At 40.5% G+C, this 15,000-nt stretch overlaps 1 protein-coding gene across 1 annotated transcript in view; it reads right to left on the bottom strand.

Moving 5' to 3' along the window:
• Window positions 1-14,273, bottom strand: part of LOC138611397 (myomegalin-like) — a 42,656-nt gene extending 28,383 nt beyond the window's left edge. Inside the window, exons 1-5 of the mRNA XM_069684480.1 lie at window positions 14,127-14,273; window positions 12,705-12,751; window positions 12,535-12,602; window positions 8,424-8,534; window positions 1,944-2,020 (exon numbers count right to left, since the gene is read on the bottom strand). Coding sequence (XP_069540581.1) covers window positions 1,944-2,020; window positions 8,424-8,534; window positions 12,535-12,602; window positions 12,705-12,751; window positions 14,127-14,176 — 353 coding nt within the window. The 5' untranslated portion in view covers window positions 14,177-14,273. The remainder of the gene's footprint in view (window positions 1-1,943; window positions 2,021-8,423; window positions 8,535-12,534; window positions 12,603-12,704; window positions 12,752-14,126) is intronic.
• Window positions 14,274-15,000: the final 727 nt, after the last annotated feature.

The raw sequence follows: 15,000 nt of genomic DNA, 5'->3' as shown, positions 1-15,000 counted from the left end.
GGTAACACAATGGTGATTGAGCCTATGCAGTATATAGCAGTATATAGCATTATTATGGACTGGGTGTCTGTGGCGACATTCGTGGAAAAAAAATCACAAGCGGCGCCCAGTTAGTGACGCGTTTTCCATCACCCAGCAGCGGTTGCTCTGCCAGAGAGGGTAGGCGGAGCTAAGCGGCTGCTTCTCCAGTCTCTGTAAGTTGTGAGTAAAACCGAGAGTTACAACTGTAACAAAGGGAACCAACCGTGGACGCCTGGTTATCTGGGACGTATGTGCCCACAATTGCCTTTTATCACCACAAGGTGCCGCCAAATAGAACGAAACTGAGTTTATAACTTTAAACTACAGAGAAACTCTGCAAGGCTTTACAAGTTTAAGAGACTGAGATTTAAGTCACTGATTTAAGTTTGGGAAAGAACAGAGTTCTGTGGTTGGCAATCATTATTATATCCAAACAGCAGAATATAGAGGAAGTACAAGAAAGAATCTGTTTTTATTAGATATAGAGCCAAGCAGAAATTGTCACCTTTCCCAACCAGAGGGCTGATAGTTGAACCCTTCCTGTAAGCAATTTTGTAGTTTGTAGTTTTGTCTAGTTTAGCTCAGTAGGTAGAGCAGGCGCCTCATATACAGAGGCTGCCGTCCTTGACGCACCGCAGGCTCAGCCCCCGCCCTCGGCCCTTTGCTACCTGTCATTCCCCACCCTCTCCTCCCAATATTTACTGTCTCTTCAGCTGTCCTGTCAATCATGGTCAAAAATAATCGTAAAAAATTGAAAGACAAAAAAACCAAAACAATAATCACTCTATGGAAATTAAAAGGCAAGCTAATTGTTGGCAACAATATCTTCTTTATCATCAAAATCCTCTCTGCTGACACAGAACAGTGTTTTACATGATGTTATCCACTGTAACAATAGTACAGGATGTGCAGAGAGGGAGCGACAACAGTAACAGAAATAGAGACTAGTAATAAGAGCGTATTCATCCTTTCCAAAAGCACCAACAGCTGGCCAATGATGAACTATTAAAGGTCAACAACTCTGGCCTTTAACAAGCATCTCTATCAATTTCAGTAGTAACGCAGGGCCATCTCTGAAATGCCAATTCCCCAACTGCTCATGAATCTGCCAAACTCCTGCTGCTCTATCTTAATCTTTACATAATCGCTATCGAATCACCTGAGAACAGACAGGAACATACTGATGTTTGTTTCACATGACTGTTGAAGCCCGAACATGTGAACGCTCCCAGATAAAAACATGCATTCATTTTATCTCCTCCACAAGTGAGAGAGTGCATTGTTTTGCACTTCAGCAGGGTGGGCTCCTGCTATTACAGGACAGTCTGCCTCATCATCATGTCACATTATCACAAACACTATCAAAGCATGTCTACAATAATCCAAGGCAAGACTGCTGTAACATGTCAGGGGTTAAAGCTGTGGGTTGCATTCGGTATCATGAAGGTTTGCGTGTGAGTTCATTATCTGTATCAGCTGCTGCATGACACATGAGCTGTGAGAGATATGAGGTGTTAGCACAGTGAAGACAGGGCCATGCAGAGGATCACAACGAGTAGGGACACACAAACTCTTCACCGGCCAACACCCATAGAAGGAGGTGCATCTGCCCACCAGTGCACACTCTTTACTGTATTAATCAAAGAACATAAAGCTGAAGAAGCCATTGAAATTATTATATCTATTTTGTCAAACAGCCTGTGACTACCTGCCTGTGGAGTCACTGATTCACAACGTTAAAGGGTGGACACTTTCAAAGATAGTAGCCTACGTTATGTAACAAATGAATCTGTAAAATTGGCGACAGAAACTGTTCATAACACAAATATACATGCTTTTAATCTGGAAAACCTTTATTCATTTAAACTCAGGGTTACAAGTGCACATTGATAAGTAATTATGTTAAGTATTGGAGGACTTACAGGGCTTTATCCAGAAGCTGCTGTTTCTCCTGGAGCTCCTGCTTCAAGCTCTCTACTTCCACCTTCAGCTCGATGTTCTGCAACAGAAGAAGGAGGTAAGTATCATCACACATCATCTCTGCCACCTTCAGCACAGTTACCATATTTCTGTAACTGAAACAGTTAAATCAACAAGCACGGACTGTACAGTGATAATGTTCACCCACACAGGTGTTTTCACCTAATCACCTGTCAGGGCTGTGAGGGCTGTAATCAGCCAGAATAACACCAAACATGTTTTTTTCTTCTTTTTCTCAGGAGACATTTTGGCTTGTGATAGCGTGGATATGATTGATGATGACTGCATTTGATTCATAGTGTTGTTCTTGATGGAGCTGAGCTGTCATTTTTTCATTTTTTCCCCCTGAAAAAATGTCTATTCAAATGAAAAATGTAAATAATGTTTTATTCACAAGTTATGAAGTTTTGATGTTATAAATCTTGTAACGTTTAGCTTTGATTGAATATGTATAAAAACAGATTTAAATATCTTGTATGCGTATACATAAGGGGTGGGACAAAATATCGATACAGCAATATATCAGCGTCCTGACTTACAATTTTACAATTTTATTTAACAGGCGCTTTTGTCCAACGCGACGTACATCTGAGAGTTAATACAAGCAACGATCAAGACAGGTGGGGACGAAGTCAGGAAGTGCCAACAAACAGATTTAAGTGTGACCAGACACTGGTGCCGACAGGTTTTTTGTTTTGTTTTGTTTTTTATTGTCATCATCAACAAGGTCAATATAGTCATTATCATCATCATCATCATCATCATCATCATCATCATCATCATGAATATCCTAAGCAACATCGACAACATCCTCAACGCCATCATCATCAGTAGCATCAATATCATTAAGGTCAGAGATGTTCATAAAGAGCTGGGTCTTTAGCTTCTTCTTAAAGGTGAATGGGACTCTGCGGACCGAATGGACTCACCTGGGGACTACAAGGGAGAAGAGTCTAGTTAGCGACTTAGGGCCCTGTTGTGATGGGAGTACCAGGCGCCTTTCATTGGCGGAGCGTACAGGGCAGGAGGAGTGTAGACCTGGATGATGGCGTTCAGGTAGGCAGGAGCCATTTTTGTTGCTGTTTTGTAAGGGAGCAACAGGGTTTGAATTTGATGTGGGCGGCAACTGAGAGCCAGTGTGCAATACAATTATTGATAGGCCGGCACCACATTTTGCTATTTTAATTCACAAATGTATGGTGCTCTAACCAGATTTGACATGACATGAATGAGGGTAATGAGAACTGAAAGTAATTGGCTGAAGAAATCAGATATCGTGATGTATACCCTGTGAGTTACCCTGCAATTTCCTCCCCTAGTATACATACTTGGCAAGTAAGATGATTCTGATCCATTCGGGGATTTCTCACCATACAGGCTAAACACATAGCTAATGGCAATGCTTGTCATTGCAGAGACAAAGGAATCTATCAAAGGACCAATGAGGTAAATAAATGGGGGAATAAAAATACGTCATTGTTATGTGAAAAGCGTGTTTGTGTCTGTCCTGTAAACTGTACGTAAAGTCAAAGATATCAATAAGGATTTTGGACAGATTTCGATGGTTCTGTAAAGTTTGACATGCTGTAATTTATTGCTCATATGTCCACTATTATTCTCTTGGTCACATACTGTATCTCCTCCTCACCCCCTGATCTCTGTCTCTGCTGTGTGAATCAGTGCTGGTAGGTGTTGTGTATCAACAGTATCTGACCGAGCTGTCGTGGCGTTATATTTAGATCTGGAGAATTCAGAGCAGCTCAGATACTCGGCCCTGAGGCCAAAGGCTAAACTCCACAGTTTGTTTACCTGCCCGGGTCCACAGGGGACATTTTCAGGCCGGTCCGGGCTCTTACATTGGGGCTAGGGAACGGAGGATTTAAACAGTGAAAATGGAGGGGCTTATTCTTTCCATTCTGACCTTAGAGAGAGGAGAGAGGACGGTTTATCTGTCTGCGTGTCTGTCTGTGTGTCTGTCTGCTGGACTCAGATCAAATAGCTGCTCTCGCTGGTTTTATCACCTTCATCACGACAGCTTAGCTCCTTCTTATCTCAGCAGATTGTCCACTTTCTCCTGTCCACCATCTTTGTTTAGCTCCTAATACGTCCCTGTGTCGCTCTGTTCTCTCTTCTCTTCAGTCTTCCTTTCTTTCCTTCTAGTTTACAAAGGTTTTATTGCCTCCTCGTGCATGTATAAGTCTGCTGACCCCGGTCTGTCCCCAACACTCAGATCATAGCTGCACGTGCACCGACACTTGCAGGCTGAAATCAACTCGTAAGCATCTTCCTGAAAGGCACGAGGGAGCGACACACACACATACTGTTGGCTACTACACATATTCTTATTGCACGTGAGACCAAAGCACGTAGTTCTTACACATGTACGTCTCTCGTCCAATCAGAGAGACACACATCCAAAAGTAAGCAATCTCTAACCACATTATGATCATCATAATTTAATATAAATAATATAAGTCTGAAAGGACAGCAGAAATCTATTGTATGAGGTTGTTTTTAGTGCAGCAGAAAATATTCTTCTCTTATTAATAACACATTTCTGTATTAATCTAAGAGTGATTGTGCAGTTCAAAAAAACTTCTAATGTTTAATGTCTTAAGTTCAAGTTCAGTGTTTAGGACATTGGCTCAAAGCTCATATTGATAATAAATGTTATATAAGACCAGTTAAGAACTCCGCTGTGCAATACAAAGTAATGTAGCACCACCACTTCTTATGCAACTGAATGATTATCCTAAATGTTAAATAATGTAACACAGCAGTAAGAGGCCCATGTGCTTCATTGAGTGTGTTCGTGTGTCAACAGCTTGGCTTACAGTAAGAGAGACATTTTCCCGTCTTGCAAACAGCTCTATATATAGACGTCCATCACAGTGCACCTGCTATTCTGGCTCCTGCTGGCCCAGCGGCCCTCAGCAACACAGATCCTCTAATAACACGGCTGTGCTTGGCTGCACTTAAAGACACTGACAGGAGCGTCACTCACAAACCAAACACACCTGCAGCACTGTGACTGATCAGGTAGCATCATGTACTTCAAGTCCTCACACTTTTTTTTAATGTATTTTGGCCTTTTGTCCATATACGTTTCGTGCATTTTAGGTCACTAGGTTTTGGAAAACTTCTACAAGGAGAAAAAGTTCAGCAACTCCATTTTTTTTGTGTTGAGATGTGGACAGGGATTGTTTGGGATATGATGATGTCATCACATGAATTTGCTCATGCCTATTATTGCTTTGTGTAATAAGCATGTGTCTGAAACAATAACAACAATAACTGGCTTTTTTGTGTTTGTTAAAAAATATGTTTACTGTGCATGCTCAGAACTTTCTTCTCTCCCAGCTGGAAAACAAAACAACAAACTTTGGTGAAGACAGGACCTGTCTGCCTCTGCCTCTGATTGTCCAGTACTCGTTTCCTTTGTTGGTTGGGGTTGTTGAGGTTTAGGTGTGAAGAGTGAGATTGATTAGGGTAAGGGTAAGAATAACAGTGACGTCCAATCAGAGGCAGAGTATTGCGGGCCAAGTCTTCGCCATAGTAGGAGAATTAATATTGTGGCCCTGCAGACTTGTTTAGGTGTTTGGAATCGTTTGTGCGTTCTCATGTGAACATAAATATTTTATTATGTGGAAGTCAAGAAACAAAGGGGATAAACTGTTTGAAACAATATCTATATTAATGTGGAGAAGGCCTTTTTGCATCTATTGATGTTTCTGTTCAAACTGCCATATCCCCACCTCAGCGCGTTACCTGCTCCGGTTTAATTACATGAATGAAAACAGAAATATATGCTATTTTCAGTGACTTAATATGTAATGATAAATTGTTTTGTCTATAAAATGTTAGATAATACAAAAAAAAACAACTATTCACAGTCAGAATTCCTTAAAGCCCAAAGTGACGCTTGCAAAACTGAACCCAAAGAACGGTTTACATGTTGATTGAAAAAATAAGGCAAGGCAGCTTTATCTATGCAGCAGAACGCAAACACAGAGGGAATACAAAGGTCTTTACAGGGCCAGTGATTCATGATAATGATAAATAAAATTCTGTTTAATTTTTCTCTCATTCAATAAATCAATTAATCTTTTCAGCCACATATTGAATTATGATTCATATGAAGTAAATCGTTACATTTTACAGTGTGAGAATGAAACAGCATGATTAAATATAATGTATGAGTGGACACTCATGTGATCCATGTGATAAATAAGTCAGTACACTCAGGACATCTCTATAAATAGTCTGTGGAGCTGGGAGAGGATCACTATGTGCCCAGGACCAACACACACATACACACACACACACACCTGGTCTGTACCGTGTTACACTGAATGCTTTGGAGAGACGCCGGGAACACTGACAGGAAGCCAGCAGAGCGACGAGCTGCTCAGGAACAAAGATTTTGTGTCCAATAAAAAAGTGATTAGACTGATGAACTTTTAGCCGACGACAGAGAGAGAGATTGTGAAGCACAAGGATTAAAATCCATTTAGGTATCTGTGCGACGTGGGATCTGTTTACCCAATCACCGCTGGTATGCAGCGACCGTGGGGATCAGTGAAAGGACACTCAAGTCTCGGCCGGATCAATTTGCCATTTAGTTTTTTCAGATGAAAGAATAGTTGATGATGGTCAGCCGGCTCGTGTAACAAACAACAGCTGTTCTACTGTAAGTCACCTGTAGGTCCAAATTTTACACGCATATAAAGTAACTGTGAAGCCCACAGATACAAACACAAACTCTGACAGAGGAAAAGGAGGGAAAATTTTGCCGTTATACGACAGCAGAAAAAAGTTGTTTTTCATCATCCATTTTTTAATCTTCAATTAATACGTCAATCGGTCTGAACCCAGTTATCCAATTTTAGAAGTTAAAACAGAGAAAAGATTGAAATCCTCATATTTGAGAAGATCGAGAATGTTCTGGATAAATGACTTAATCAATAAATATACCCACACTATGTTGTCACTTATGTGTCATTCGATGAAATACCTCATTCACAGAGTTTTTTTTCTGTGCTGTGTATCAGGAGGATTACGGTTAAAATAATTTTCATCAAACCCACGAACTGTGCTTTGTGAGTGTCCCTTTTATTAATCAGTTATTCTGCTAGAAGGCGCATGTTGAAGTGTCATACAGTAACATTTTGTTTCAGTATGAATAAAATACAACTCTACACTGCCACTGCATAAAGTAATTCTACCTTACGTTTGTGACCTTAGAACTCTTGCTTTAGTCTAATAGCATTTCCTAACCTGGAGCGAATATTTTAACTATATTTCCACCCATTTTATAGCGGTCAGTTGATATTCAAAGGTATTTTTGTGGTCTCACAGATGGCAGCTTTCTGAAACCTGTAGGATCTGAATGATTGCGTGAAACCAACGTTAAAACCAAATTGAATCAACAGTGCATCAGCTGCTAACTAGGCATGTTGTAGCTAGTGCAGCAAATCATCTTGTTTATATTAATATGATTAAGAATATGTAAGATTTATATAGAAAACTACAGAGGCACAAGGGTAGCAGAGAAAAATAAATGTACAGGGGAATCATACGAGGGGGGCCCTACGAGCAGTTATATGTGCTGGTTGCAGAATCTTGTGCTCCGGCCCTGGCTATGTGACTGAAACATGGAGATATGCATGTAATAACTCATCTTAACATCTGAAGGGGCCATGTAAAAACTTAACCTCGATGAAACACAATATAAAAACTCATCAACATTTAAATCAGGATTAAAGCAGCTACATACACCAATCCTACCCTCTCTCTCTCTCCCAATACTGAATCTGATACCCCAACTCAGATTATACTTACACCACATGAAACACAGGACAATTATGTAGGCACGAACTGCATCAAACTCCTGAACATAGGCTGGTTAATGAGTAGTCCCTCACAGTGCAGACACATCTAAAAACAAGCACTTGGTAAAACAGACATATGGCTGGTCACATCACCTCACACATGACGACAGCTGCGTCAACACACAGTGGAAGTGGATAAGTAAAGCAACAGTAAAGCTACTCAATACCTGTGTACTTGTATGATAACAAGAATACCGTCAGTGTTAGTATAACACACGGGACAATATATCCAGGTCCAGTTCAGACATCTTAAAGCTCACAGTACAAACAACAGAATACACAATACGATCAAAACAATAAAGTGGAATGAAACAAAGATTGTATTTCTGAGTGTATGAACTGTTTGATTACTCAATCAGTGCTCAACAAAGCAAAATCCATATTCTTCATCATTTTGTTGAAACCGATACGACCCCTGGCCCCTGAAGAACAGCTCCACACACCACTTACAGTCCCATTCATCATCCCATTCATCACCAGTCAATCAGGTTTCCATTCATTTCCTCTTGCTCAATGAGAGGCTGTACTCACCGTGCGGTAGACATCTTCGCTGCTCTCCTCGTACTTCTGCTGGATCCTCTCCTCCAGGAAGTAGATGCGGAGCTTGAGGCTGAAGTTCTCCTTCTTCAGGTCATTCAGGTGCTGTGACAAAGTACGGTAACCGTTAGACATGACCGTCAGAGAGCACCGACACTGCTCGACATGTCCGTTATAGGTCAGAAATGAAAAGTCGTCTTGGACCTCCCCGTATCATAGGATAATACGGAGTCCATTTTAAAGGACAGCGAGCGTGACCGCCTGTCCGTGTGTTAGAGTCCGGTAACCGTTAGACATGCTACCTCCTCCTCCAAAAGAGCATAACGTCCAAATAAACAACTTATTTACAAAGTGGCATCCAGGCCTCTAACAGGCCATTAGGATACCATCTATAAAAGCAAACACACACTAATACTAACACATTCACACACACACACACACACACACACACTAGAGTCTAAAGAGGAGTTTGCAGTGCAGAGGGCGACTCTGCAGCCCGGGCGGTCAGAGGTGTAGCCATGTCAGCTCCATGGTGTGTTCTGGTCTGCTAGGGGACGGACAGGAGCTTATTTTACTGCAGGAGACATCCCTGGAATCCCAGACTGCCAGGGGAGATGTGCGGAAGAGGAGAAGAGGGGAGGAGGGAGGTGGGAGGAAAGAGGGAGGGGGGTGGGAGGTTCAGGGCTCACAGGCAGTTGTGATATGAAGGGAAATCTCACCCCACTGCAAAACAGGAGGGCCAAAATGAACAAACAGAGAGAGAATGGGGTCAGATGTGAGGCGCTCTCTGTTCATTTTCATTTTGTCTGCCTCCCTTCAAAGGTATTTAAGATAAATGTCAAGTTTAACAACTGCCCTGTTGGCTTTTAATATAATTTAAAGTGTGGAGATTAAACTCTATTAAATAAAAATATACACTAACACTCCACTTTTTCTTATTAAAAGGCAAAAGATGTCTTAATATGTAGCATCCTATGGCATGCTTAGTACCCCTCACACGCCAAATGATCGCTTTTCTGAATAACCTTAACCCTCCAAAAAGTAGGCTAACAATCTTTAACTTATAGTCTTTGCGTTTAATTTAAGGTGATAAACACAGTGTTCAGGTAAAACAGCCCACAGCACAGGAGTCTAACATAAAAACAAATAAAGGTTTTTTATAGAGATGTTAACATTGAGTCAAATGTTTTGCAGTTTTCACTTTGTCTCTTTGCTTTGGTGATAAAGTTATGAGATGTATTATATGCCTCAGTCACCACCAGTCTCTATACATCAGTAGAAGGAAATCATTAAGAGACAATAGAAAAAAAACAGCAAAAGAGACGCTAAAAAACACTATAACTCTGCTAGCCTTCATGCTCAGCAACAAACAGCAGACAAAGAAAGTTAGCAACTAGCTAAAGCTTGCTAGTAATTAATTTTGATGTTAGCTAGCTAAATTTACAGATATCTTTCTCAGGGTTTGGGGGAGACCCAAACAGATTTAAAAGCAGAGAAATTAATAGACTTATGGTACTTTTATGGTGAGAAACATATGTTCATTTACTAATGGCTTTGTGTCGATTGAATGACAAACTAGAACAGCTAGCTTACACGTTAGCCATAACAACAAAATGGGTGAAGTCAGGGCTGATAGCTTGTTTTGGTGTTGTGTCCCTTATGCATGGACGAAACCCAACTAATGTAGCATTTATTAAGTAAGTGGAAAGTAATGAGTCATATCATCTAAAATTGGACAAATAACACATCTACCCAGTCCCCTACCCAACACTGAATTCATCACAGGCCGATGCTAGCTATACAGCTTTGCTACATGTCGTAAACTCCCCAGAGAAAGACTAACCAACATTGTATAACAGAGGAGGTAATGGGCAGACAGGTGAGTGGAAAGAAGTTGTCTGAAATAGGAGACCTGGTACTTGTGAACCACTGTGCTATTAATAGGGAGGTGTCCTGAATCTTACAGTGTGGTGAATCCCTGAATGTCCCGCAGAGAGACGAGTGGGCACTAAGAACATAAGCGAAAGGAAGACACGTTCCACTTAATATCACAACAACAGCAAGAACCTTTTTCATTATAAAGAGCATCTATAATGAGGTAGCTGACACATGTGAACACATGCAGTTACATCATCATTAGATGTGGATGTGTTCAGTCAGTGTACCCATTAAAGTGTCACATTACATGCTAAATAATTCTGAGCAAAGATAGGACAGGCGCCAGGCGGAGTCTCAACATAACATCAGGAATGACATCATGTACATAAGTTGTTTTTAAACAACACACATGACACACTTTGACCTCAGACACACTCACTTTTCAGCTCCTCATCAAAGACAAACAGATAACTGTGAATGTGTAAATATGTGCGTGCAGAGTGTGTTAATTTTAGTGTAAAAGTGACACATCCAAGAGCATGAGCAAGAGCATGTAAGTGACTCCAGGTGCTGCCTTTCAGAAAGAAACTTCAGCTTGCATGTCTGGTTGGTGACACCTCCTGTTTTAACAGGGCTCAGCGGCACCTCCAGAATAACATCAGAGGGACAGTTATAGTGCTTTACTTGTCTTTTATTCTGGGCTGGTATGAAACAGTCTGGTTAAAGGATAATCGGCCACACTTGTCTGAACTGTTTTAAGAAGAATATCAGCTTCAGATATTTTTGGCTGCAATGCAAGCACGATAGTGGGTCAATTGAGAACGCTGCAGGCTTCCACTAATATTGTTTTCTCCTAAGGGAAGAAGTAACAATAGATCAGCTGAATTGATAAGTAATAAGACACCAGAGTTCAATAAGGAAATGACTAGCACTGTCATGTTGGAGCCTTTATTACCAAGCTAGAGCGAGGACGCGACTAGCTTATTGTAGCATAAAGAGAGGAAACGGGAGAAATAGCTAGCCTGGCTCTGGTAAAAGTTTAAAATCTGCCAATCAAAATGTTAAAGCTCACTTCTTATCATTTCATTTCTTTAATCAGTACACAAACAGAAATGTGAATCACTCAGCTATTTATATCTACTCTATAACGTCTGGGTGTTTCTGACTGTTTCCAATATTTATGCTAAGCTAAGCTAATTATATCCGGGCTCTTAGTCATAATAGACACACAGAAATTTTCTCATCTTACTTGGCAGAAAGGCTGATCAATTTATTTCCCAAAATGTTAAACTATTTGTCAGTCAATCAATTGATAAGTTGATCAAAATAAATGTAATGCAAACTCTTTTGATGGATAATAATTTTTTTGTGAAATGCTTGTTAAATGTAAGGTTTGCTGTTTTTCTTTGCAATTTATTTGATAGAGTCTTTTGGACTGTTGTTAAGACAAAAGAATCAATTTGAAGATGTCAACACATCATCAATTAAAAGTATTACTCGGTTGCAGCCCTTTTACACCTGGTTTACATAACCATCTTCGATACCAATAAGAGAAAGCATTAAATCAATTTAATTTAAAAGAAAAACATCCAAATGCCACATTGCTCTCAGAGACAAAAAATACAAAAATACATACATAAATTTCAAATCTTCATCGTCAAATCTAATTCCAAGTTAAATTTAGCAAAAGATGCACAAAGAACCGGCAGACTGCCAAAGTACAAGTCGTGATAATAATATGTTAAATATCCTATGGTCAGGATAGGATATTTATTATTATGTAAAAACCCACTGGTGCCATGTCCAATAATAGTACAGCAGAGACAGATGAGATACCCTAAAGTGGGCCACGCTGAAGCCAGAGGCAGACTGTAACCAGCAGGAGGGTTCAGGGTGTTTTCCATCAGCTGCAGGTGTTCTCCTTAAAACTATAATAAAAATATACTATAAAATACATTCTAAATAATGTTGATATGAACAAGGATTTCTGATTAACCACTCCTGATTGTCTTCAGATTTTGTGATGTTAAGCATATTGCATAGGAGCAAACCAAATCAGCTTTTTCATTACTTCTTGCAAATAGAAGTAAAGCCACAAGATGGCACTGTAGAGCATATTTTCAATGGGAACATACAGATATTCACTGGAGTGCTGCTCTTTATGCTGAAGGACAAGGAAGTGTCACTCACATCATGCTTCATGAGAATTCAGAATAAAAGTCCTCACCTGTTCAAACTGCTTGAGTGTGTGAAGCTGGAGAGGAGGAGAGTTGTCTGTTTCATCGCTACACAAATCTAAGCAGAAGGAAAACACAAGACGTGGAATTAGCAAAACATAAGAGCAGGTTATGTTTTTACACAACTGTAATATTTGTTTTTTTTATGAGAGGAATGTACCTGTCATGTGATCTGTGGTCTTGGATGAAGTCTGCTCTTTTGCAGCACTGCAACGAGAAACAAAGAAAGTAGCACTGTCAGCAGACTCTTGAGAGAGAGAGAAAGAGTGAGCAATAAAAAAAAAAAAAGAAACCTTTATAGCTGTGAGAATATCACACAAGATAAGATTGGTACCCTAAGAGCCAAAGAGCTCCTCTAGAAATAGAAAAAAGCCACTTCAATCTTTTCTCTATAACAGCATGATCTCATTTGCACCTCTGTGGAGAATTGGGGGTCAACAGAGACTCCCAGCAGGGGGGAGGAGAGATTTGGAGGGAAAGGAAGAGCCACTGGGGGGTCAGAGGTCATCTCTCCGGACTTAAGTACATCCCACTTTTTGTTTAACAAAAAATAATACTTAAACCAAGAATAGACTGAATAATACTCCCCTGAGTGACCAAATATTAACTGTGGATTAAGACACTTTAAATAAATTAGCTACACAACAATAAAACACTGTGCACTGACAGCATAATACTGTATGTTGCTACTATTCAGACAGGCCTGCATTAATCTGACAGCTGCTCCATCTAAAAATGTATAGACAGTTGGTGCATGCCAGAGGTTTATAGTTCACCAGGTGGATAAATAGTCGACATGCTGCATGATTGTGGTGGGCAGGGCACTTTTCGCCGAGGCCTGTGCAGATATAATAGTGGGATGGACGGTCCACAGTGTGTGTTCCTGTGTGGGATGGTGGTGATGCACTAACCTACATACAAAATGACACACTGTGTGGAGGATTTCGACTGTGGGGGACTGCCATCACTGTTATAAATAAATGATAGTTATACTGTGAGCCTGACAAAGCATTTTTGATATTTAAAGACATGCATTCTGTCCTCAGAGTGTGTGAGCAATTTAATCTTGTATATTAGCCTACTTCTGGACCTGCAAAATGAAGTGTCCACATGCACGATTGAGCCCTTTAAATAGCTTATATGTAACTTTATGGCTATGTATGTGAATTAAGTGAAAAATAGGCCTAAATTTGCCTCCTGGTCCGCGTATTTTCCTATTTTAAATGTATTTAAACTGATATCCGGTGCAATATGGCAATCAAAGTCAATATTCGCATCGCCAGTGGCCTTATTGGCTTTATCCACCGATCCATGAAGCATGCAGATGGCTACTGTATGTGATACAGACACGTCTTGTGTGGGTAAAAGGCCTTTATTAGACCGGAGGATGAACGACCGCTTTATGATAGATGACTGAAAACAACATAAGTAATGACATAATGACCGACAGGCGGGATTTAATTAGCTAAAACCGCGGGCTAGCCAAATCTTCGGCTCGTGTTTTGTTAAAATACTCAATAGGCGCTATATTCTTCCGCTGCGATGTCCCCCCCAGCACACAATCGTCTAAAAGCCGCCTCACCTCTCAGACTCTCCCCAGATCTTCTCCGGCGGCGATGAGCTCCAATCCATAAATGCTTCTCCTTTAGTCAACGGGCACCCATGCCTTCAAATCCCCCGTCCATTATTCCTTCTAATAGAAAAATACAACCACACGGGAACATCTTGATGTACGCGGTCGACGCAGCGTACGCACAGCGCTCAGGTTTGGAGGGGGTGTGTGAGGATGAAAGCGAGGAGGTTACAGAGCCCCCCCATTCGACAGAGCAGAACCCCTGCTGTTCACCCAGCCCACCACCAGACGAGCTCTGCCGATTCACAGTATTGTTGAATTTCTCTGCCTCAGTTCAAACTCCTTTATCAGGTGCACCTTTTTCCTCCACTGGTGGCAATAGTCAAAATCTGTGGCAATTTCTTCTTCTGCCGCCATTTTTTCCCTTTTTTTTTAAATCTAAAACTTGTCAGGGCTCTTTGACAGGGCCAAAGGACAAGAGGAAATTAATATTAAAAATCATAGCATCAAAATAAAGGGGCCAAGAACACTTGGATTTTCTTCCCTAACATGTGCCACGCTAAAAAAATTCCCATACAATTCCCATAATGCAACAAATAGGTTTCTTTGGTAAGCCCATCCTGCCTGACAGATGGCCACATATTTAATACTTCTACAAAGTTAGAAACTGTGGGGTAAAATTGGCAGCTGCAATCTTGCCTTGGGGATACCTTGGAGATTAATCCAGCTCTGCCTTTAACCTGAAGTAAACTATTTTATATTTACAATGTATTGTTTTAATAAATATTGCTCTGTGAATTTAAGTTTGGAGAACTACTGTATCCAACCATTAAATTCAGCTAAAAATAATAAATGTTTATACACTATAAAACAGGGTTGCCAG

Source organism: Semicossyphus pulcher, unplaced genomic scaffold (assembly GCF_022749685.1).
Source record: "Semicossyphus pulcher isolate SPU_LCO1_2020_fin unplaced genomic scaffold, fSemPul1.0.p SCAF_7, whole genome shotgun sequence".
NCBI classification, from domain to species: Eukaryota; Metazoa; Chordata; class Actinopteri; order Labriformes; family Labridae; genus Semicossyphus; species Semicossyphus pulcher.
Note: the sequence above shows the minus strand (reverse complement) of the source record. Positions and strands in the feature narration are given on the sequence as shown.